The 23,791-nt window shown below is 33.8% G+C and overlaps 1 protein-coding gene across 3 annotated transcripts in view; it reads left to right on the forward strand.

Annotated features, from left to right (window-relative positions):
* Positions 1-23,791, forward strand: part of LOC111516669 (beta-glucuronidase-like) — a 69,928-nt gene that overhangs the window by 26,852 nt on the left and 19,285 nt on the right. For all 3 annotated transcript variants that reach the window (XM_074184669.1, XM_074184670.1, XM_074184668.1), the window contains exons 5-7: positions 2,231-2,367; positions 17,081-17,277; positions 19,697-20,016. In XM_074184669.1, coding sequence (XP_074040770.1) covers positions 2,231-2,367; positions 17,081-17,277; positions 19,697-20,016 — 654 coding nt within the window. The remainder of the gene's footprint in view (positions 1-2,230; positions 2,368-17,080; positions 17,278-19,696; positions 20,017-23,791) is intronic.

A 23,791-nucleotide genomic window follows, 5' to 3' on the forward strand; every position in this document is an offset into this window, starting at 1 on the left:
AGTGTATATTACTTTGGCCAACCCCATTCAGGTGGTAGGTGCATTTTGAGCATTTCCATCAGTCCTGAGAGTTTCATCGTTCTACCTCGAATATTACGGAAGATACGGGGGTGTTTCCATGAGAAGTGTTATATATTCAAACGGGTATCGAGATCAACAATAAAATTGGGTGAGATTTAGAACAGGGGTTCCCAACCAGTGGCACGCGTGAAAGTTTCAGATGGTACGTGTGAGTGATGTGAGCAACATGCTGTTAACAGCAAACATGACTCAGCTCATGGGTCGCTAGAAAAACGAAATACCCATAACCCAGTGAACGACCTGACATCTTTGTTTTTCTATTACATTGGAATTTATAATTCCTATATACACTTTAGGAATTTTACCTAGAAATCCCCAGTTAGTACAATTGGTAAACAAAGAGTGTTTCATTTTTTACCTGTGGGTCTTTTGTCTTTTACTTCTTTGATTGAGGACTTGTTTATTTTATGGAAAGTCATGTTCACTGAGGATACACTACAAAAACACACTTTCGTCTATTTTTCATGATATTTCTATATTGTTGACTAGTTTCGGCTATTACACCATTTTCAAAATTAACTGATTACATTTAAATCTGAGTAATTTATACCTAAGTTGCCTAGCCTATCTTAATTAATTTGGTACCTACCTACATTTTCCAAACCTGTAATATCCATGAACATAACAAAACGAAGCTTTTGATATAATGTAGGTTTTGGGAACTGGATTATAGATTCAGAAGAGGACTATTATTTAGATCAAGTTGTTCGTTGAGGACAATAGAATTGGGATTTTTCTTTGACTTGTTTATTTCCATATATTCCAACAGATTCATCACTTTCCCTTTTTCGCATGTGTGAAGGATCTTTAAATTATCTTTATCTATTTTATGTTTCAAATTTTGAAGATGTTCGTACATTAATGATATTTTATTCGAAATGTTAGTTCCCAAAACCTACATTATATCAAAAGCTTTGTTTTGTTATGTTCATGGATATTACAGGTATACAAAATGTAGGTACCAAATTATTTATGATAGGATAGGCAACTTAGGTATAAATTACTCAGATTCATATGTAATCAGTTAGTTTTGAAAATGGTGTAATAGCCAAAAATAGGCAACAATAAAGAAATATCATGGAAAATAGAAGAAAGTGTGTTTTTGTAGTGTATCCATAATTGTCTTTTACTTTCACTTGGCATTACAGGTTTATTGTGGGTGTTGTAATTAATAATTCTGATTTTGTATAAGAATACTGAACTATGAAACGATTTCTAACGTCCTCTTCTACTTCAAAGGATTGTGCTAAAAAACCTAAATTGCCGGCCAATCGTAAATACGATGAAAGCTACTCATAGTACGGTTTTATAGTGAAGCAAGGAACTGGAACCAGTGACCTTCCTATTTCTCAATGTGTTGTATGTCTTGAAACACTTTCGAATCAATCCATGAAGCCTTCTTTACTGATGCGACACCAAAATACTAAGCACCCGATTTGATTGGTAAGCCCATTTTTTAAGAGAAAATCTAATTTTTAAAGAAAGAAACCCAATGTTTGACGAAGTTTGTCGATGCTGTGAAAGTTATTAACTTCATAAACCTCTAAACACAAGAATATTCTCCTTGATGTGTCAAGAAATGGGTGGCAAGTTCAAAACTTTACTCCTGCATACCGAAGTGAGGTGGTTATCTCGCGGGAAATTTTGAACCGTCTCTTTGAACTGAGATCAGAAGTTTTCATGTTTTTAAGTGAAGAAAATCATGACATGAAAAAATTGTTTGCTGATGAAGACTATAAAAGTATATTTTGTATAATGATTAATTTTTGCTGACTTTTTGATAATTTTTCATTTGTATGTTTTTAGACGTCTGGATAATAAATGAAACTGTAAATTAATACCATTTTAATCTTTTTATTCCTCCTTTATTATAAGCATGTTATAATTAAAGAAATATCTAACCATTAAATATGAAGTTTTCTCAGGAATTTAATTAAAAAAGCTTTTGAATACTTTTAGAAGAGTAAATATTATACGTTTATTGAAATATTTATGTCTAGTGGTACGCCAATATTTCTCAAAAAGTCAAGTGGTACGCAGGTGCAAAATGGTTGGGAACTCCTGGTTTGGAACATCATTTAATTCCATTTCTTTGCCAGACATTATCTTTAAAATGTTTCATCTGATGATATTACTAATTTCTTTTCAGTGGAAGACTATCTCAATCCTATACTTTTGATTTTTTCAACTATGCAGGAATTGATAGACCTGTATATTTATATACTACACCTACAACTTACATTGATGACATATCAGTTTCCACCGTTGCTCTACAGAATTCTGAAGGTGAGTTATTTTTCGTTTTTTTTTTATTATGCTGCTGGAAAAAATTAATCGAACTCTTACCGGTCAGCATCCAAAACTTCGAACCTCTGACTGTCTTTTCTAGGAAATTTTAAGTACTTTTAAAAGATTACTCACCCTCAAAATATTCTGAAACTATCTGAAAAAAAAAGATACATTGTTTCGAGTGGTATATTTTATCTACAAGGAACTGAGCAAGAAAGTTGTTGGATTAGAAATTTTAGATGTGATTTTTTTTAATTTACTTTATTCAAAGTCGCATCAACTCCAGGGTTATTAGCGACTGAATAATGCATCAGCTGCAGGGTTATTATATAAGGTTGAACAACATGAGATTTTCTAAAAAAATTACAATATTTTCAAAATTACACTTAGGTCCCAATACGTTGTTAATTGAATACCATGAGTAGGTCTTTCATTGGAATAGAGCACACACTTTGTTAAGATATAGTCAACTATGAGAGAGACGCACACTTAACATATAATATAGTGTTATAAAAAAACCGTGGGTGCATACTTACAATTTGAGGGTTCAACAGGACGGAGAATTCGTGAGAGTCTACAAAAAAATTACGACAACACCCTGACAAATTTTATTTGTATTTAAGGATGTCAGATTAGGCATTCGACCTACTTTTGAAGTTGACTGAATGCAAATTACAAAGAACTTCAACGAACTTCAGAGAATCTATATCAGCAGTTTCGTCAAATTCTTGAATTTTTCCTCAATGGGTCTGCTGGGTCTCAAATGGCCCTTCTTTTGTACACAGAACTTATTATGTTTTCCTCCCTAGCTAGGCTACCCGGCTGGAATATCAAACACGACTGATTAGGTTGGATAAACGCCTGGCGTACCTTCGGATGGTTTCTGGAGGTAAGGTGGTAGTGAGGGGCCACTGCGGCTACCGTCGTTCTGTTACTCAAGTTTATAAATAGCAGGATGTTCGCCAGGCAGCTATCTACCATCCACCATCCTACCAACCTTCCTGCAGTGCTGCCCTAGCCATAGGGCTGGTGTCGCCGGCAATGATGTATCCATAGGTGAAGTGAGTGTGGCCTATTTACAGGCTAGATACTATGATCTGGGTTTTCCTACTTGTCGGGAGATGTATCCATGGAAGTACACTTGTTGTTACTTTGAAAAGTTTACTTCAAGACCCATTCCAATGATCTTGGATATGAACTCTGATATTAAAGATTTAAAACTTCGAAAAGAAAGAGATTCAATGGATGTCATTGTGAACTATTTATGAAAACGGGTAGATCTTTCACGATTTTTCTCAAATACTTTCTCTTTCTGAGTTTAAAGCATTCACAAACGATGTTCGTATTTCTAGTGAGGTCTAGTTCGTAGTTCTAGTGAATTCTAGTTCAAACTAGAAATCAACAGTCATCGGTGAATCATCAAGATGTATAAACCTCTGAAGAAGACAGTCACTCGTGCTGGCGAAACGTTAGGATGCAGTTGTAAACTACGACGGCCTTCAAACCCGCATGAAGATAGTAACATTGAAAATCTCGGCCTTAACCAATTTATCAGAAAGGACGAAAGCTATGCTGTATTGTCGCATTTTCGGCAGCTTGGTTATAATATGAGTATCAAGGTATAGTTCAAGTTAACGGTATATATAGTGCAACCTACCTTTCAACAGTTCCCCTCTAATAATATAGTTAGGGAGTTAACTCATTTCGTTATTCAATAATCATTTCTGATTTATATAATCAGAAATAACTATAATGAATATTTCGTTTATATAAGTGAGTGGGAAAGTACGGATTCAAATAACAAGGTAATAATTGAAAATACTTCTGAATACTACTTGCTCATATATATATATATATATATATATATATATATATATATATAGAGATTTTATCGAGTGTGTATGATACAAATCAAGAATGAAATAATTCGTGGACACAACACTCAAAAAATAGGGGCAAACCGCGTATATATATATATATATATATATATATATACAATCGATCGCTTCAAAAACACTTCACTAACTGTCTTCGAAAGCTTCTGATAATTCCTCTTCCATTTTCTCTGTATCATTATCACTGTCGCCATTCAAATCAATAATGAATTTATTTCCACTATTGATATGGAAGTGTCCAATCTCCATCTAGTATTTTTCAAATAAAATTACTTTTTCAATCCTTTTCTTCCTTTTCTTCGGTAATATTAGGTACTTTCTTCTTTAATTGTCAAGAACTATTACACTATTTGCATTCAAATTTAGGATCAATGTGTTTTCAAACCTTTCCTCGAAAATATAAGCTTCTATGTTCTCATGTCGCGATCCTTTGTTTGCAGGCATGTTAGGCTCACACTTCTCGAACCATCAGTACACCCTTTCGTAACTATGTCGTGAGTGTCATACAAAGTTTCGTCCAGATAGAAAATTTGACATTGTTCTTGTTATTGTTCATTGTTTATTGTTCAGTTATTTGTTCTAAGTATTTGTTACGCAATTCCACTATTCTTCTGCTTTCCATAACTGCTTGACGTTTGTTTATTATTTCAAATCTGAATCCTAGTTACTTTTTCCAATTTTGAAGAGTTTTGTCACAGCAGCTCAGGTTATGGCCGGAAGTATTCAATTTCTCCCTTATGTTTTCAGTTTTAGAAATCTCATTGCTTTCGACCAGTTGTATACTGTTTTTTCAGTGATTTTATTGGATGAACATCTGAAGGTTTTGGTTATCCTGTATCACATCGCGTCTTGCGTTCATATGATTTGTTTTTGACTATTCTACGTACATTTGAGGAAGGAATTTTGGTCAAATCTGATGTTGCTTACAATCTCTTTTTCGAATTGTTCACCATCGCTATTGGAATCACTACACTGGAAAAATTCTGCGTTGTTATCACACTCGTTGTTACTATCAGTACTTGTCCAAGGACATCACATTTTAAACAGATAACAAAAATTTAAAGTAATTATAACTGCACCAATATCGAATTTCAACACTCAAATCGCAATCAGTTCTTGAACTGAACATTGACAAAACGACGGCTCGCATTCTATTCGTCACCGCAACATGACTTCAAATTTAATTTTATGACTCTACAGGCAATCATGAAACTCGGTTAGTAAAAATTATCCAATACGAACCGCCAAGTCTACAATCCACAAGGACAAGTTTGCTGTCGGTTCATTTCTATGTATTGGGTTTTTTGGCCTTTGAGAGTGCCGACAACTTTAAGAGTGCACATTATCGTTTACTTCGACCATACACTTTCTATTCAGCCATTTGGAATATTTTTCTGAAAATCTTGGTGATCTGAGTGAAAAATGTTTCCTATCTGTGAGTTTGAATAAAACAAAGTGTGTGTGAGATATCATCGAAATTTACTATTCTATTGATGCTGTAGCTTCATTAGATAAGTGGACTGTAGTATAACATAGGATTGTATGATTTGAGGAAGTTCCCAATAGAATTTTGTTCAGGACACAAAAAAAAGAGCGAGAGAGATTCGGTGGCTGTGGTTCTCACCTGAGTATATGTCGGCTCTAGTAGCGGCTTGTAGAGATACTTCTGGTTCCAGGAGGATGATCGTAAGAACCCGATGGATCACACAACACTAGCTGGCCAGCAACTTTCTCAATAGGTTGAGTAGGTTGTCGAATCACCTGAGATGCTTTCTGTAGCCAGTATATATATCGAATCCCTGTTGTTCTGCTGCTGTTCCAGCGACCGACCAAATATATTGATACAAGAAGCGCTTCATATATTCAATCACAATAGGAAACACAGCCGAATTTCGCGATTGATACAAATTTTGCAAACTCATCAATAGGCAAATACACAAAGAGAAAAAATTAAAATAAAAAATGAAATGAAAAAAGAAAACTGGTGAAGGCGGAGCAGATGCCATTATGTGTAGAATATAACATCGTTCAAATAGCCGCCATGGCTTCTCTTGGTGAGGCGCATGAGAAATGTCCAATTTTCCATGACTCTGCCGCATAAATCAGGTCAAATTCGACCGATGGCAAGGGTTATGTCGGCTTTGAGGGCTGTTGTAGATTGTGGTTTGTTCGCACACAACTGCGACTTCAGAAAGCTCCACAAAAAAATCTAATGAAGTCCAATCGCACGATTTTGGTGGCTAGTTCACATCACCTCCACGTGAGATGACAATTCCTTCAAATCGCTCGTGCAGGATATCCAATGTGGCATGAGCTGTGCGTCACGTAGTACCGTCCTCTCGGAACCGTATGTCGTTGGTATCCAGATCATCTAATTCAGGCCGAAAGAAGTTAGTAATTATCGACCTATACTGCTCACCGTTGCCAGTGATTGCCTGGCCAACGTCGTTCTCAAAGAAATATGGACCGAAGATGCTGCCAGCCCAAAATCCACACCACATAGTGACTGTTTTGAGATGTACTGAACGCTCTTGGATCTTATGTGAATTGGTATCAACGTCTCAAAATCGATATTTTTTTTTGTCTATGATCATTCACCTTAAGTTCCTGGGTCAGTTGAATTTCGTACGATTTCAAGCCTAAGTCACCACGAATAATTCTTTTTTTCAAGGACAAAACACAAGCACCACGGGAGAATCCTTAAAGCGCTGTCAGAGCGGTGCCTGTGCGAAAGTAGCGATTCATATTGGATTCGAATCGCTGGAGATTAAATCCATTTGGAAAAACGTTCTCAGGAAGTTTATTCCAAACAAACACAGTTCCTCAAATGAAAGAGTTATTGAACAGTGGAGTTCGAGGTGTACTTGAATACTTCCCGTGAAAATATCTATAGAAGAGAGACAAATCTCCAACCAAGCTTATTTGGATTTTCATTGAAAATTATATATTATAAAAGTAAATCTCCCAAGTATCCCACAAAATTTTCCGGTTTATATCTCAATTAACAACTGAGCAAGAGCAATTGGAAATGTGAGATCGCCCGCACTACATCTTGACGTCACACCAGGCAAACGAGATTCGAGCGGTGGCAACCAGGCCTGTAGTTGGAGATTATGAATCGCTGCTATCGTCAATTCAATTTAATTTTCTTCAAAGTAATGTATATATCAATTCTGGGTAACTGGCATTTTTAAGACAAAAGTTCTATAATAGATAAAAAGTACCTTGGGATTGGGATTTTCGCTCAATATTGTTTTTTTTTCGAATTCCAGTTTTCAACTAATATTCCAAACAAAGTAGAATCTGATGATGTATCAACAGAAGTCATGTCTGATGTACTCAAACTCTCACTGTCCTCGGGGAACTGAGTAGTAATTTGTTGCAATACTTTCTGTATTTTCTATTTCTTTAGAACAATTTCTTTTTCGGTGGTATATAATATTTACGGTCTGTTTAGTTTTTGATCTTCGAAAAACCTGTTTATTAACTTGAATTCCAACATCAAAGGTCTTTTCCTGTGTTGCTTCTTCATCAGACATGATTCGATTTTTAGCGATATCTTCGTTACAAGTATTCAACAAAATTTGTTTTTCCTTTTTTGAACAAACGGTGGAGCTTTAGATGTATGGGCCGTCGGTCTATCAATCTGACAATCAAATATATGCGGAATTACGCCTGGTTTCAAAATAATTTTTCCCACTCTCATAGTTTTGATTTATATATAATTTTCCAAATTCAAAGTAGTGCTCAGAGTAACCTATAATTTTTATTTATTAATCATTATCATTCATACTTACATTGAAATGATTTTCGCAACAAAAGTGCGTCCCTTTGGCAGATACAAAGTCGGCCCTCCGCATGGCGCGCTGCCATAACTTTCGTAACAGTGAAATAAAAATTTTGTCTGGTGCAGTTACCGAAGAATTCTTGCATTTACGCTAGTTGAACACACACCGATTTTGAGAACATGTGAGAACGGGACCTGGCACACACGCCGACCGGTGATCGGCGTCGATCACCGGTCGGCCAGGTCCCGTTGCCAGGTCCCGTTGCCACATGTGGTTCACTATTGGAATTTGGACGACCGGTATAAAATCGGCCGTCCACAATCGGTGTGTGTGCAATTAGCCTTAGGAACGATCCAATACCCGTAACGTTATTTTTTATCATTATTGATATTCATGCAGTTGACACACTGCAGTAAACACACAACTCGCTGTCTACAGCTTTAGCACACGTATTTCGCTTATCCGCCAGCACTCCCTTGTCGTCGAGTCGACTGATGTGACGTCAAGCTTGATGACGCCCCGTTTCGGTGAACGCCACATTCAACAATTAATTTGAGGGGGAAGATAAAGAGTGAAAATTCAGATTTTTTGAAGATGTACTATTTGAAATATAAACTTTCAAATTATGAGATATCATTGAGATATGCAAGCTCCAGCTGCCGGTGAAGATGTGCCTCCGTAGCCGATGTTTTAAAATCCAAATGGAAATGACGACAATGAAGTGTGCTGTCGTCATCAAAGCAATATATCTATATTGTACTCTTGTTTTTTCCCAATAAGTCGTTGATGTACAATAAAAAGAGGGTTGGAGACAATATGGATCCCTGGGAAACACCAGCACAAATTATTCGAGAGATATTCATCGACGGTCACTTGCAGCGAAAGTTTTTTCAGGAAGCTGAAGAGTTATACTCAAACATGATCCGAAAATCCATAGCATCGGAGTTTGGCCAGCAAACCCTCATGCCACACACGGTCAAAGGCCTTAGAAATACCAAGCGCAACCAATTTGTGGTCTACAAAAGGCCGAGTTCTTATGAGCGACGCGAAATCGACTGCCTTGGATTCTCATGCACACTCTCATAGACAGCGGAAATGTTTTCGGCAGATCTTGCGTGTCGTTGACTTACAGGTGTTGTCTATCGTTTTCTGAACTAGAGTACTCAAATTTATCCACCACATTGCGAATAGTCCTCACGGTAGGATGATTATGGCGACATAGTTTGATACATTTTTTTTATTATTTGCTCGTGTTCTTGAATGATATGTCCGTTACTCAATTATGTTTCGCTTTCAACAGTGGTGGTTCGTAGAAGCACCAGTAATGATTGAAATATACTTTATTTGACTAACTACTTGAACTCAACAACTCAACACAAAACTATGCGTTTCATTCAACTAGAAAGTTGGCCACACAATTAGCTTATGGTTACAATATTTCAAATGTTTATATAGAAGAGGTATGACGTTGCCAAAGATAAAATAAGAGAAAATTTTTTATTTAGCTATGATAATAATACTCGAGTAAAATTCATATTGGTCAAAGATATTTTCCCGTTATAATGAGAAAACTAAGAAAACACAAAAACAAATGAAATTATTCAGTCCACTATTATAATATTCATGTAGTCATTGTTCATTGTGGTTCTGGCGTTGAATTTAGTCATTATTATGCCTTGGTTAACGAAGAAACTGAGTTTGACGATAGTCGTGTCACGAAGTGTTCTGGCGATGTATTGAATTTATTGGAGCCTCTGGAGACAGCCTACATTTTGTTTTATGAGAGAGAGGACATTGGCAGATCAAGATATTCAGATAATGTGGTGCTGCAGGTTTCTCAGGGTTTTTCTGTAGCTGAAAAAGCAAATGCGTCACTGGAATCAATGAAGTCGCCCCGGAGCGCCAATTAATTTTTATTGTTGTTGTTTCATAATTTCACAAATAAAATCACGATTTTTATTATTCAGCGTTAGAGATAATTTTCGCGAAAAAATGGGTGTCAGCCATGGGGAATGTTACTCAATTTGGGTTATTACAGTTTGAACAAAATAAAGTTTAATTCACGAGTTTTTCAAATTCTTTTCGAAAACTATTCAAATTGATGTTTCAAATGTTGGATTTTAATTTTTAAGGGATTTGTTTCTAATTCACATATTGGCAACAGCGCCTATCTCAAGTTGAAATAATTTATACGTACCTAGATATTCTACTTTAAAAAGGAAAATTATCTTTATAAATCAACAATTATAGCAAAATATGAATTATAGTTCAATATGACCTCCACAAACCACATAAACAACAGTTGTTTTGTTATTTATTTATATAGTGCAAGATAGGTTAGGTGCACAAAATGTCATATGTCACAGAATGTCTCGGAACTCGGAACATAAGTAAACCGAACAGCACGCCTCTGAAATATGTCATCTTTGTTTGTCTCATGCCGGTAACAGATTCATTGTCCTTTATTAGCCATAACCGATGTTGGCCAAATGGTGAAATAGAAACGAATCCCTTTAAATGTTGAATGCATTATTTCATTCCTCTTTTATGAGTATTTAAATAATTTTTTGAAGAACAAGGTTGAAATGATAAGTTTAAAATGCGTTGTTTTAGAGCCCTTTTATGAAAACTACTTGATTTTCGTCAGGAGGAACATTTGCCATTACCGGTTCTTATCTTTTATTCATTATTGAAGATATTGCTAGTTCTCATCTGATGTATGTAGGATAACCACATTAGTCCAGGGTTGGCTTGGGGAATACGTAACTCATGGTGATTTGGCAAAATAGACTAAATGAATGACAACTAGTTTTACAATAATTTCCCTTGTGTGACAGGTAACCATTTTGCTCTTTTTTCATAAAGGTAGGTAACTTTTAAAAACAAACTACTTTATTGTTGTGTTGAATAGAATCCCGGTAACCTACATTTGCAAATTTTTGAAATTTAGATAATGGCTAGAGGTATCTCTGTAGCTGTTATTACCATATATTTTGAAAGATCAGAAATCGGTAATCGACATACAGAATTATAATCAAGGATATGTTATTAACATTTCATAATTGTATTCCGTAGATAATTTCGAGTTTTATGTAGTATCCAAATCCGCGTCAAGAAAATTAAAGATCGTTTCACCAAGGTCGCATACTCAACGTGAAATCTGATTATCCGTGAAGATTTTTTGAATTATTGAGTCATTTGTCCTACTTTTCATGTTCATAGTGTAAATTACTTTTGTAACAATTTATAATATTTCACGTAATTCATAGGTGAATGGAATAATGTGCTAATGGGCTAATTTGTAACTGCATAATTTCATGACAAATAGACTCACGCATTTTCATATATATGTTTTGGCCAGAAAACTCTCAGAACATTCAATTTTTTAAATGAAGGATGCATGAGTTATGAAACTGATTTTTTTTATATACGTTGTTAAGTTCTAGAATAATGTTTTAATATGTCTTAAATCTTAGATCTTCTGGTGTCAATCGGCGAGCATCACCTACAATTGGACTCCTTTCCCTCGTGAAATATTTTGTCAAAAACTCTCGAACTACAGCACTCTTGGTGAAGAAATAATAAAGAGATCCAATAAATTTCAGCACTCCATTCACAGAGGTGCTGGGGAGACTCCAAGTTGGCAGTTCAATTTTTTTACATGTTGTTTACATTTGGGAAGAAATAAGACATAAATGAAAAATTTAAACAAAATACGCCCGATTGTGTTCGATTCTTGCACCATCTATCAACATGTGTACAAAGTTGGGTCAGTCTCATTTCTTGAAAATAACATAAGGGTTCAGTCTAAGTAAACGATATTTAAAATTGGCGGCACTCTCAAAGGCCAAAAAAACCAACTAGTCCACGTGGATTGTAGAATTGGCGGTTCACATTGGATAATTTTCACTAACCGAGTTTCATGATTGGCTGAAGAGTCATAATCGTAAATTTGAAGTCATGTTACGGTGACGAATAGAAATCTGAGAATTCGGGAATGGTTATCGCCGTTCGTGTCATCAATGATCAGTTCAGGAACTGATCGCGATTTGAGTGTCGAAATTCGATATTGGTGCAGTTATAATTACTTCAAATTTTTGTTATCTGCTCAAAATTGGACATCCTTGGACAAGTACTAATAGTAATAACGAGTAATACTAATAGTAGTAACGATAACAACGCAGACTTTTTGCAGTGTAGTCATTTCAATAGCGATGGTGAATAATGCATAAAAGAGATACCAGTGAATAAGATTCGGATGTATTTGAATATGTATGTTTCAATGTATATAAAAATCTACATCTCAAGTTTGGTTTCGAAGAAAAACAAACTATTACAAGCAACATCAGATTTGACAGAAATTCCTTTCTCAACTGTACGTAAAATAGTCAAAAAAAAACCTTTTGAACGCAAGACGCGATGCGATACAGGGTTACGAAAACCTTTAGATGTTCATCTAATAAAATCATTGGAAAACCGATATACGACTGTTACAAAAGAAATGAGATTTCTACAACTGAAATCATGAGGAAAAAATTTAATACTTTCGGCCATAACAAGAGCTGGTGTGACAAAACTCTTCAGAATTGGATAAAGAAACTAGGATTCAGATTTAAAATAATAAACAAATATCAAGCAATTATGGAAATCATAAGAATAGTGGAATTGTATAATAAATACTTAGAACAAATAACTAAATGTAGACAAGAACAACGGCAAATTTTCCATTTGGACGAAACTGGGTATGATACTCACGACACAGTTATGAAAGGGTGGATTGATGGTTCGAGAATGTGTACGCCTAACATGCCTGTAAACAAAGGATTGCTAGTAATCATTGTACCTTGCGAAGGAAGTAAGGGATGGGTTCCGAATTCTTTGAAATTATGTGGAAATAATTTGAGAACTGCAATGTTGACTATCATTGTTATTAGAATCCCTACTTTCCGATTCACCTATATAAACGAAAAGAAAGTTTTTGGCTTTCTACTACTCCATCTTGCTACAAAAAAAAGGGGATGAGGGAATCTTCCAAAGAAAGAAAGGAAGTAATCAATTTGAAAATTAGTAACTCTATACATGGATGTGTTGTAGATCATGCAAAGAAGTAACTTTCAGGCACAAACTGAAAGAAAGTCCTCCTGAAACAGCTACTTTCATATAAACATTGAATTACACGAAAGAAAAAAATTCTTTCGAAACAAATACTTCTATATGAACACTTAATTATACAGAAGATACTTTTCTCTACTCAGTTTGTATTTCAAACATTCGTTGTGGAATAAAAATCAGATATCATTCACATGAGTTCTACTTTGAATGTTTGAAATACAAACTAAGTAGAGAAAAGTATCTTCTGTATAATTCAGTGTTCATATAGAAGTGATTGTTTCAAAAGAATTTTTTTCTTTCGTGTAATTCAATGTTTATATGAAAGTAGCTGTTTCAGGAGGACTTTCTTTCAGTTTGTGTCTGAAAATTACTTTTTTGCATGATCTACACATCCATGTGTAGAGTTACTTATTTTCAAATTGATTACTTCCTTCCTTTCTTTGGAAGATTCCCTCATCCCCTTTTTTCGTATTAAGATGGAGTAGTAGAAAACCAAAAACTTTCTTTCCCAAAAATTAATCACTCCTAAAAATATAACCCCGTCAATTCATATATTATATATATTTTCATTTTATATATATATATATATATATATATATATATATATATATATATATATATATATATATATATTCTCACGGATAAAGTATGATGAGGATATATATATATATATATATATATATATATATATATATATATATATAATACTCAAAATAAAGGAAAATATATATATATATATATATATATATATATATATATATATATATATATATACAGTGTCACCGATAAAGTCCGCATCAAATGGGAAACTTTTTTATTTATCGTTTTATGTGAAATTTGATTTGGCAGTAGATTTTGCTTAAGAAATGATGTCAAATGGCGTCTACAAAATAGGTCACGTGATTTCCTTGACCTGTCAAAATTGACATTTAAAAAAAGAAACATCGAAAAATGACATTATTCTTCAAAATATCCAAAAATATCAAAGGATAAAAACATTTTCTTTTGTAATTTTATACCCACACACCAAGTTTCAAACCCATAATAAGTATTTTATATTTTCACTATTTTTCCGCACTCCTGCTTTTTCTACTTATCAAAATTTAAGCACACCTGTACTAAATCATTTATTTTAACTAAACTCGTCACCGAATTTTTTTTTGTAATATAATAATATTTTAAGAGCCTCTTTGATGTTAAAAACAAATTTTGAAAAATAAAAGTTGTCAAACTTGATGCAAAGTTCATCTAGTTTCAACGGGGCTTTCAAAACTATACAGTACTTGAGTTTTTTAATGAGCAAATGGCCTCACAATATGAATTAGAACAAAACGGAACATTAGGAAACATCATTTCGTGATTCTTGAAGCCCATTCAATAAAAGAAAAAAACTCATAGTATTTACATTTACCTACTCCGCTAACAACACTTATTTAAAAAAACTGGGTAGGCTGTGAAAAAATATGAAACTACATAATGTGTTTTAGAAAACGTCACTGTCACTGAATAAATTAATGCCCGTTAGTTCAATGTAATGTATGAAAATTAAAATAATATGTTATCTTTACAAGAAAAAATTGAAATTGTGCTAATTTGTGATGAAAACACATTGCATCGACAAGTGGCTGATATTTTTAACGCAAGACATCCTGGTAGACATGTACAGCAATCCACTGTAAGTAGGATTTTAAAAAAATTTAAACTGACTGGTTCAGTTGAAAATACTTTTAAAAACGTCATAATCCATCACGCAATAATGATGAGGTTCAGTTGGCTGTCTGCCTAGATGTTATCGAACAGGGAAAATCAAGTATTACCAATATTGTAGATAGAACTGGCGTTAAAAGAGAAAGCGTAAGAGCAATTTTACATAAAAATAAATTCAAACCCTACAAACCCAAATTTATAAATACCTTAAAGGAAAGAGATTTCGATGTTCGACTAGATTTCTCTTTCTGGTACCAAGGAGAAGTAGAATTAAACAGAAAATTTCCTTACAAAATCCTATGGACCGACGAAGCTACCTTCACATCGAACGGCGTAGTCAGTTCCCAGAATTGTAGGTGGTGGGCTCAGGAAAATCCTCATTTTGTGATAGAATGTCGGGACCAATATTCATTTGAAACAAATGTGTGGTGCGGTGTTTTAAATAATCAGGTAATGGGACCATTCTTTTTTAGTCACAATTTAACTTCTCAGGATTATTTGCAATTTCTAAATACTGAGATCAGTGATATAGTGGACAATATGCCGGTTGAAATAAGACACAGTCTGTGGTATCAATGTGACGGGGCTCCTATTCATAGTTCAAGACAAGGCAAGGAGAACTATTAGAAATGTTTAGGGGCAAAGTTATTGGGCGAAATATGGAGCGAATATGGCCGCCTAGGTCGCCAGATTTAACCCCACTAGATTTTTTCTTGTGGGGTTACTTAAAACAAATCGTTTTTAAACAAAGATCTTTTCGTGACGTGAATCACCTAGAAACTGTTATTAGAAACTCTATTTTAAACATAAACCCTGTGAGTATCAGCAACTCAAAATAAAAGATGTATCAAAAAGGACAATTATCTGCATAGAACGCGATGGAAGACATACATAAATGTAGTGTATTTAATGTCGTGAGTCTTTTTTTCCTGTTTTTTTGCTATTAGGTATAGGTACATGTTTATTTTCAGTTCCTTTTAATTAAGATTAAATTCCACTGTATTTTTTGTTAAAAAAACAATAAACACTCTAAGATATTGTTTCCTAATGTTCCGTTTTGTTCTAATTCATATTGTGAGGCCATTTGCTCATTAAAAACTCAAGTACTGTATAGTTTGGAAAGCCCCGTTGAAACTAGATGAACTTTGCATCAAGTTTGACAACTTTTATTTTTCAAAATTTGTCTTTAACATCAAAGAGGCCCTTAAAATATTATTGTATTACAAAAAAAGAAATTCGGTGACGAGTTTATTTAAAATAAATGATTTAGTACAGGTGTGCTTAAATTTTGATAAGTAGAAAAAGCAGGAATGCGGAAAAATAGTGAAAATATAAAATATTTATTATGGGTTTGAAACTTAGTGTGTGGGTATAAAATTACAAAAGAAAATGTTTTTATCCTTTGATTTTTTGGATATTTTGAAGAATAATGTCATTTTTCGATGTTTCTTTTTTTAAATGTCAATTTTGACAGGTTAAGGAAATCACGTGACCTATTTTGTAGACGCCATTTGACATCATTTCTTAAGCAAAATCTACTGCCAAAATCAAATTTCACATAAAACGATAAATAAAAAAGTTTCCCATTTGATGCGGACTTTATCGGTGACACTGTATATATATATATATATATATATATATATATATTATATATATATATATATATATATATATATATTATATATATATTCCTTTATTTTGAGTATTTCAATATTAAATTCTACAAAAAGGATTTGAAGCTTTATATCTTCTATTAATTATCTGCGAGCGCAGATAATTAATAGTTATTATTTTTCACAATAAAATTACAATTGTCAATCGCTTCCGTGGGAAGCCGTTGTGGGTTTCTAGTTGAGTGTATAATTCTGAGGACGTTTTTGATGGTTTCAAAAAATACTGAACAACGAAATCTAAATATTTCCGAATCAAAGTTATTCAGTACAACTCTCGGCTGCTGCGTAATAAGCAGACCACTCTCAATTACACCTTGGCGACGCGACGCCCATACCGCATAGAACCGGGCGACGGTGCACCGTTTTCTAATTTCTTCAACAATATTATATAACCTATGTTACTTGCTGATGATGAAGTTGAGAAGTTTTTGATCCGCTATATTTTTGTCATAGTAAAATATATATATTCATATTAGGAAATTTCGAAACAGAAAAGCTCTATTGCGTACAACTGATGTAAACTATATTTTTATAGCATTATTGGAGTACGACATCACCATAATAGGATTTGCCAATGTTTCCTGTCGAGTTAGTCTCATAGACCACAACCGAAATGTAATTGCTAACAGTGGAGATTATGAAATGGCTCACGGAATCCTCAAGGTTGAAAATCCTAAACTTTGGTGGCCTTATTTGATGCACAGCAGTCCGGGGTATTTATACACATTTCAGGTGAGTTTTTACAATGACTTAGCCATATTATTGCCAATGCAAACTGAGCAAAAGATCACAACCAAATATGCCGCCATTACCAGCGAGTTCAGATTTTATCTGATGTATAGAGAGATTTCGCAGCTTGAAGAGATAGGTATCCTCATCGAATGTTTCATTGATATGTTGAGTAAGCATTTTCTGTTATTGATCAAAAAGCGCGCAAGCAGATGCAAACTAAACATATTTCTCTCCGTTTCCTAGTGTCAGATATTCTATAGTAGGTCTCATCATAAAAAACAACAGTGAGAAGTGACAACTGGGATAGTAACAGAAAACAAAAATCTAGGACACTGTCTACAACTCAATACATCATAGTTGAGAAAAAAAGGTTTGTGCTTTCTACTTCTCCATTGTTAAATAAAAAAATGTGGGAGTCTCACAAGGGAAGGGAAAACGCAACCAATTTCGAAATAAACTCTACACAGAGATGTGAAACAGATGGGCTAAGAAGTTCCGGACCTAAGAAAGAAAACGCGTTTTTTTTGTTCAAATTAGCTTTATTTCTGTCTGTTTTTTCGTTAACCAGCTGTCGCACCCCTACGAACGACAACCCTCATAAGTCGAGCTAAGGACTAACGAGGTCTTACCTCTTAACGTGTGATTCCTAACACGGATGATGATATTTCCCTTCTCAAGATAGTCGATGAATATTACACCAGTCACATCCCAAAATACCGAGGCCATAAGGTTTCCAGTCGATTGCTGAGCTTTTCAGTGCTTTGGACGAGGATCACCAGTTGCTCTCCACTCAGATGACGATCGCTTCGATTCCGGAGTGAAGTGATGGATCCATGTTGCATCTATTGTCACATATTGATGCAAAAATTTCGTTCATGCGGCATCCACTCTGAACAGAGCTTTCTCATAGTCAAATGCTCATGCAATATACAGGGTGTAACTGAATAAGTGTAAAACATTTAAGTAGGTGATTCCTCATCGAAAAAAAGATAGGATATTTCATATAAATAAACTTCTTTGGAGCATCCCTTGTTAAGATACAGCCCCTTAAAGGGGGTACATAAAATTTGTATAGTAATTTTTTTCACAAGCACTGAAAAAGTTACAATATTGAAATAAACCTGACATTTTGTACTACCAAAAAGACACTTAGCCAGTAATTTATTTGGTTTACCTCATGGTTGTAAGGGGTGGAAAACGCAACCCCTAAAATTTATTTCCAATGTAACTTTTTGTCTTATTATTTGTTTACGATTTAATAGCTTGTTTCATTCTAAACAAAAAATGTCTTCTGGGTTTTTTGCCCAAAATGAACCAGTTCGCAGCAAAAAATTATTTTATGAACAACTACAGAAATACATCGTCATAATCAAACAATAAAAAATTGGAAAAAAAAATTTGTAATGTATTTTTTATAAAATTATAATTGTCAATTGTCAATAAAAAAATAGAAAATAACAATGTTTTCATTTTGGCAACTATTATCTATTTTTTTTGCCTATTAAGGATAACTTCACCAAAAGAAAAAAAGCCAGGGTTTTAGATTAATAGTTTTGAAAATTTTCCGAGATATTAAGAAAAAATTAAATCCCCATTTTTTTCCCTTAATTGTTTATAACTTTTGTAATTTTTATCGGCACGTTTTCGGACGTTTTCGGATACGAATCGAATGACACCTTGATCATAATTTTTAGACAGGGCTGAAAAATGTTACAAAAAAAAGTACATGTCTAGGGACATGCAACAGACTCTGATAAAATATTCCGACACCAACGAAAAGCAATTGGAATATTAGACATTATCAACTACAGAGATGAATGTCGAAATTCATTCATTACATTAAAAATACTAACCTTTCCTTCTCTGTATATCATGGAAAATTAAATATACTAAAAAATATTCTATCTCAATATGAAAGTTTTGAAAGTGTGTACGACCACAACACTAGGCAAAAAAATGATTTGAGTACAAATTACTGCCGCTTAAAAAGATGTCAAAATGGACCAAATTTCTGGGCTGTGAAACTTTATAATAAATTACCACAAAAAATAAGATATCTGCTTAATAACATATTCAAAATAACGATAAAATATTTTGTAATAAAAAACGCCTTCTTCAGCACCGAAGAATTCCTGCACTGTGATATAAGTTTTTTAAGACATTCGTCGTTGTTTTATAATACCCAATTTTAAATTTTACTGCTTTGTTTTCAAATGTATTCGTTGACATAACTCAGATGTACTTATAAGATATAAATGTTTTTTAAAAAAAAACCTTTTTCTTTGAATTGTAAGCATCTATTGAATATGTAAATATTAATAGACGCCTGACAGATGCTAATTTCATTAATATGTATGTACTGACTTGTGTAAATACTGATGAATGTATAAAACACCAATAAATTATCTATCTATTACAGGTTGAACTATTGGACGAACATCGAGATCTTGTCGACAAGTATAGTCTTCCCATTGGTATCCGAGTTTTATCTTGGACGAATTCCTCATTCCTTATAAATGGCAAGTCCGTTTATCTGCATGGATTCGGCAGACATGAAGACTCGGATATTAGAGGAAAAGGTTTGGATTTTCCATTGATAATGAGAGATTACAATCTGATTAAATGGGTAGGAGCAAACGCATACCGAACATCACATTACCCTTACGCAGAAGAGATCATGGATTTGGCAGATGAAATGGGGATTATGATTATAGACGAATGTCCTAGTGTGAATACGGAGTAAGTTTTTTCATACTCATATTTTCCAAAATAATTAGGATAATTCAAACTGTGCATCTGTTAATCGAACAATTTACTGTAGTTTCACAATGCATTTTTTAAATATTACTGGAGTTTTTTCCCAACACCAAATCGTTATTTTTAACACCTCGACACGTGTTTCGATCACCAAGTGATCATCTTCAAAGAGGAAGATTTTATCTTCCTCTTTGAGGAAGATAAAATCCTCTTTGAGGAAGATAAAATCCTCTTTGAGGAAGATAAAATCCTCGTTGAGGAAGATAAAATCCTCGTTGAGGAAGATAAAATCCTCTTTGAGGAAGATAAAATCTTCCTCTTTGAAGATGATCACTTGGTGATCGAAACACGTGTCGAGGTGTTAAAAATAACGATTTGGTGTTGGGAAAAAACTCCAGTAATATCCATTACTACACCAAAGATTCCAAACAGTGCATCATAAATGCATTTTTTATCTAAATTTAATAATGACTGAATAATTTGATTGAATCAGGCTCCCGTAGTATGTTATCTTTTTTCAGAAATGAAACATTTATTAGAACTCATTGATCAACTCTAAAATAATACAGGGTGGGGCACCTCCAGGGCCGTTGCCATGGGGGGAGCCTCCCCCTGCTTTTTCGACTTGGGAAAAAGTTGGGAAAGAGTTAGGAAATTTTTGACCGTGAAGTGAAGTGAAAAATAATAGTAAAAACATGAATAAAAATTAAAAAAATTAAAATGGGAGAAAATAAGGGGGAGGTTATGAGAAAAAGGAAAGAACCAGGAGAAGGTTGGGATTTCCCAACATGCATAACTTGGAGATTCCATACTTTGAAATTCTGAGTTGTTTGAAAACTTCAAAAAAGTTCAATTACTCCCAAGTAAGAGAACAGTCCTGAAAAGTCCACAAATTTTGAAGTGACAATTTTACAAAATTACCAACTTTTCGCTGTTTTTTCGATTTGGAAAAGTTGAGAAATTTCGGGCCGTGAAGAAAAAAAAATAATAGTAGAAAATAATAAGCACAATATTATTCCAGTGTTGTTTCCTTTCATTTGTATTGAATATTTCTATACATCGTGAATCACGGTCGATGGTAGGTTAGACATTTCTGGAAAACGCAAAGCATGATTTTTCTGAAAATTTCACCTCTCACATTTCCTTACCTGTTCTATCGATCTAAAATATTTTCAGCATTGCGGCGTTGCCACTTCTATCAAAAAGTCCTAGCAATTATATTTTTTTAAATGGAACACCCCATATATTAATACATTTTTGGAATCGCTCTGGTACTTTCATACTTTTTTGTTAATAATGTTTTATACCTATCTCTATCTGTTTTCGAGATAAATTGTGCTAAATATGATCCAAAACATAGCCTTAATTGAAGTTAGTACTCTCAATTCATGAAAAGTTGATATTTTGATGATAGTTTGGACAAACTCGAAATATTCAAATAACACCAAGAAATTGACTCCATATCATACAGGGCGTGCTAAAATTACTATTATTTCCATTGTGCATAAAAGTAGTCGAAAGTTCATTTTTTCAAATGAAACCCCCTGTATATTACTCAATAAATTGAAAGATGGTGAAAAAATGCTTCAAGATGATATACATGTCCCTATACCTAAATCGTCAAGTTTTCTTAATAAAGCCGTTTTTGTGGAAAAATAGTTATTCACGTTTCACCTACAAGTGTTGAAAGTGGCATTTTATTTTGTGAGTGGGGATTATTGCAAAACGAGCGTCAGCAAGTGGAGCAAACTCACGAGCAAAATAAAATCACTTTTAACAAATGTATCATGCAAATTTTTTTGTATAACTATACTGCTGATAATAAAAAAATTATAGGGTCCATGGCATTTGAACACACGATCTTTAGATTACAAGGCATATGTTACAACTACATACGCCAACTCACGTTATTTTAAGGAGGATTATTGGTTAGTCATGAAGGACTTTCTACAGTTGGACTGAATACTACTTCGTCATCGTCAGTAACTTCACAGGGATTTAATATTACCAATTACACGAACTGCATGTGTGAATTTTTCTAAATGATTTTTTGGTATGTTTCTGATTGAAGTGTTTCTATCAAAGAGATTTTCAATAATAGTTGTACAAAAAATAGTTTTTAAAGAATTTGATTTCTAGGTAGCCGTTATTAGTTATTGGTTATTGACGGTGTTTCAAAAAATCGCCAAAAATGAATGCAAATATTGATTATTCAAACGAAGTTCTTATGAAATTATTTATTATACACGGACAGTGTGATCAAATCATTGCCAGAACTTGTAGAAAATTCAACCAAATGTATCCTGAATTAACACCAATGAACGAGAGGAAGTTTGTAAGATTACAAAATAATGTCCTTAACTATGGCTCCATGTTAAAAGCGCCTTCAACATTACCAAAACCTGTTACTTCAAATGAGGACAATACTGTTAACGTTTTGGCATATTTTTATACATATTCAGAAGCTTCCATTCGCAGTGCAGAAAAAGAATTAGGTGTATCAAATGCTTCAGTACAACGAATTTGGAAAAATCACGGAAGGCATCCGTATAAATTTACCAAAGTTCAAGCTCTAAAAGCAGAAGACTTCGAACGTAGAATGCATTTTTGTGAATCCCTTTGATTCATACACAAAAATAATTTGGAGCGACGAATCAAAATTTACGAGGGATGGTATTTTCAATAGAAGGAATAAACATTTTTGGGCTGATCATAATCCTCATGTTACACAAGAAATGGGTTTTCAAGAAAAATTTGACCTGAATGTTTTCTGTATTCTGAAGAACAATAAAATTAGCTTTTTTATTTATGAAGACACACTGAATGCAGAGAGATATCTCCAAATATTAAGGACGACTGTAACCGATTTTTTTGAAAATTTGCCTTTAGAGGAATATAGAAATTCGTGGTTTCAACTGGACGGAGCGCCAGCTCATTCCACCAGGAAGTTTCCAGGAAACTTGACGAACTCTTCGACGTATTGAAGATCTGGATCCCCAGGAAATTGAAAAAGCAACCACAAGTCGCGTACAAAAAAACATTTTAAAGTGTTTAGAATGTGATGGACAACATTTTCAGCATTTATTGTGAAAATGTGATATTTTGTTTACAATTTTGTTATTTTGAATCATCGTATTCTGTTATTGTCTGTACTTTCACATGTTTTAGCCCACAAAATCTTACTTTTTACTTAGAAATGACTGATTTTTGGTACAAACAAATAGAAACTAACCTAACTTGATATCAAGTAAGCGATACCACTTTATTATTATAAAGTTTTCCAGAACTTTAACAAGACCATTGGCTTGTTATATTTAGTCGCTAATTAGTTGCGGAAGAAAATATCTTTTCGCCCCTTTTTGAAAAAAAAATACATATTATTAAGTTTTTCAGAACTTTGACTAGACCAGTGGTTTAGTATATTTATTCGCTAATTAGTTGCCGGCTTTAAATGGACTCGGAAGGAAATAATAGGTACATTTTAATTAAATTTCACTGGAATTTCACACAAAAATGTGATAATTGTATAATCATAGTTTCATAATTCTTTATCCAGTTTACAGTAAGCATAATCTCTTTGAACTGAGTTGTGGATTTACTGTATCAAACAATAATTATTCTTGTTTTTTAAGACAAAGTTTTGTTGCAGCTCCGCAAGTAGGTACTGCTAAATATACTCTAGCGCCATCGTGACGAAATTGTCCCTCAGGTCTGGTTCAAATTTGTTTGATTGTTGTTGGACATGTTTTCTCATTTC

This window comes from Leptinotarsa decemlineata, unplaced genomic scaffold, assembly GCF_025532065.1.
Source record: "Leptinotarsa decemlineata unplaced genomic scaffold, Ldec_3_MD MMD2_tig00026358_RagTag_RagTag, whole genome shotgun sequence".
NCBI classification, from domain to species: domain Eukaryota; kingdom Metazoa; phylum Arthropoda; class Insecta; order Coleoptera; family Chrysomelidae; genus Leptinotarsa; species Leptinotarsa decemlineata.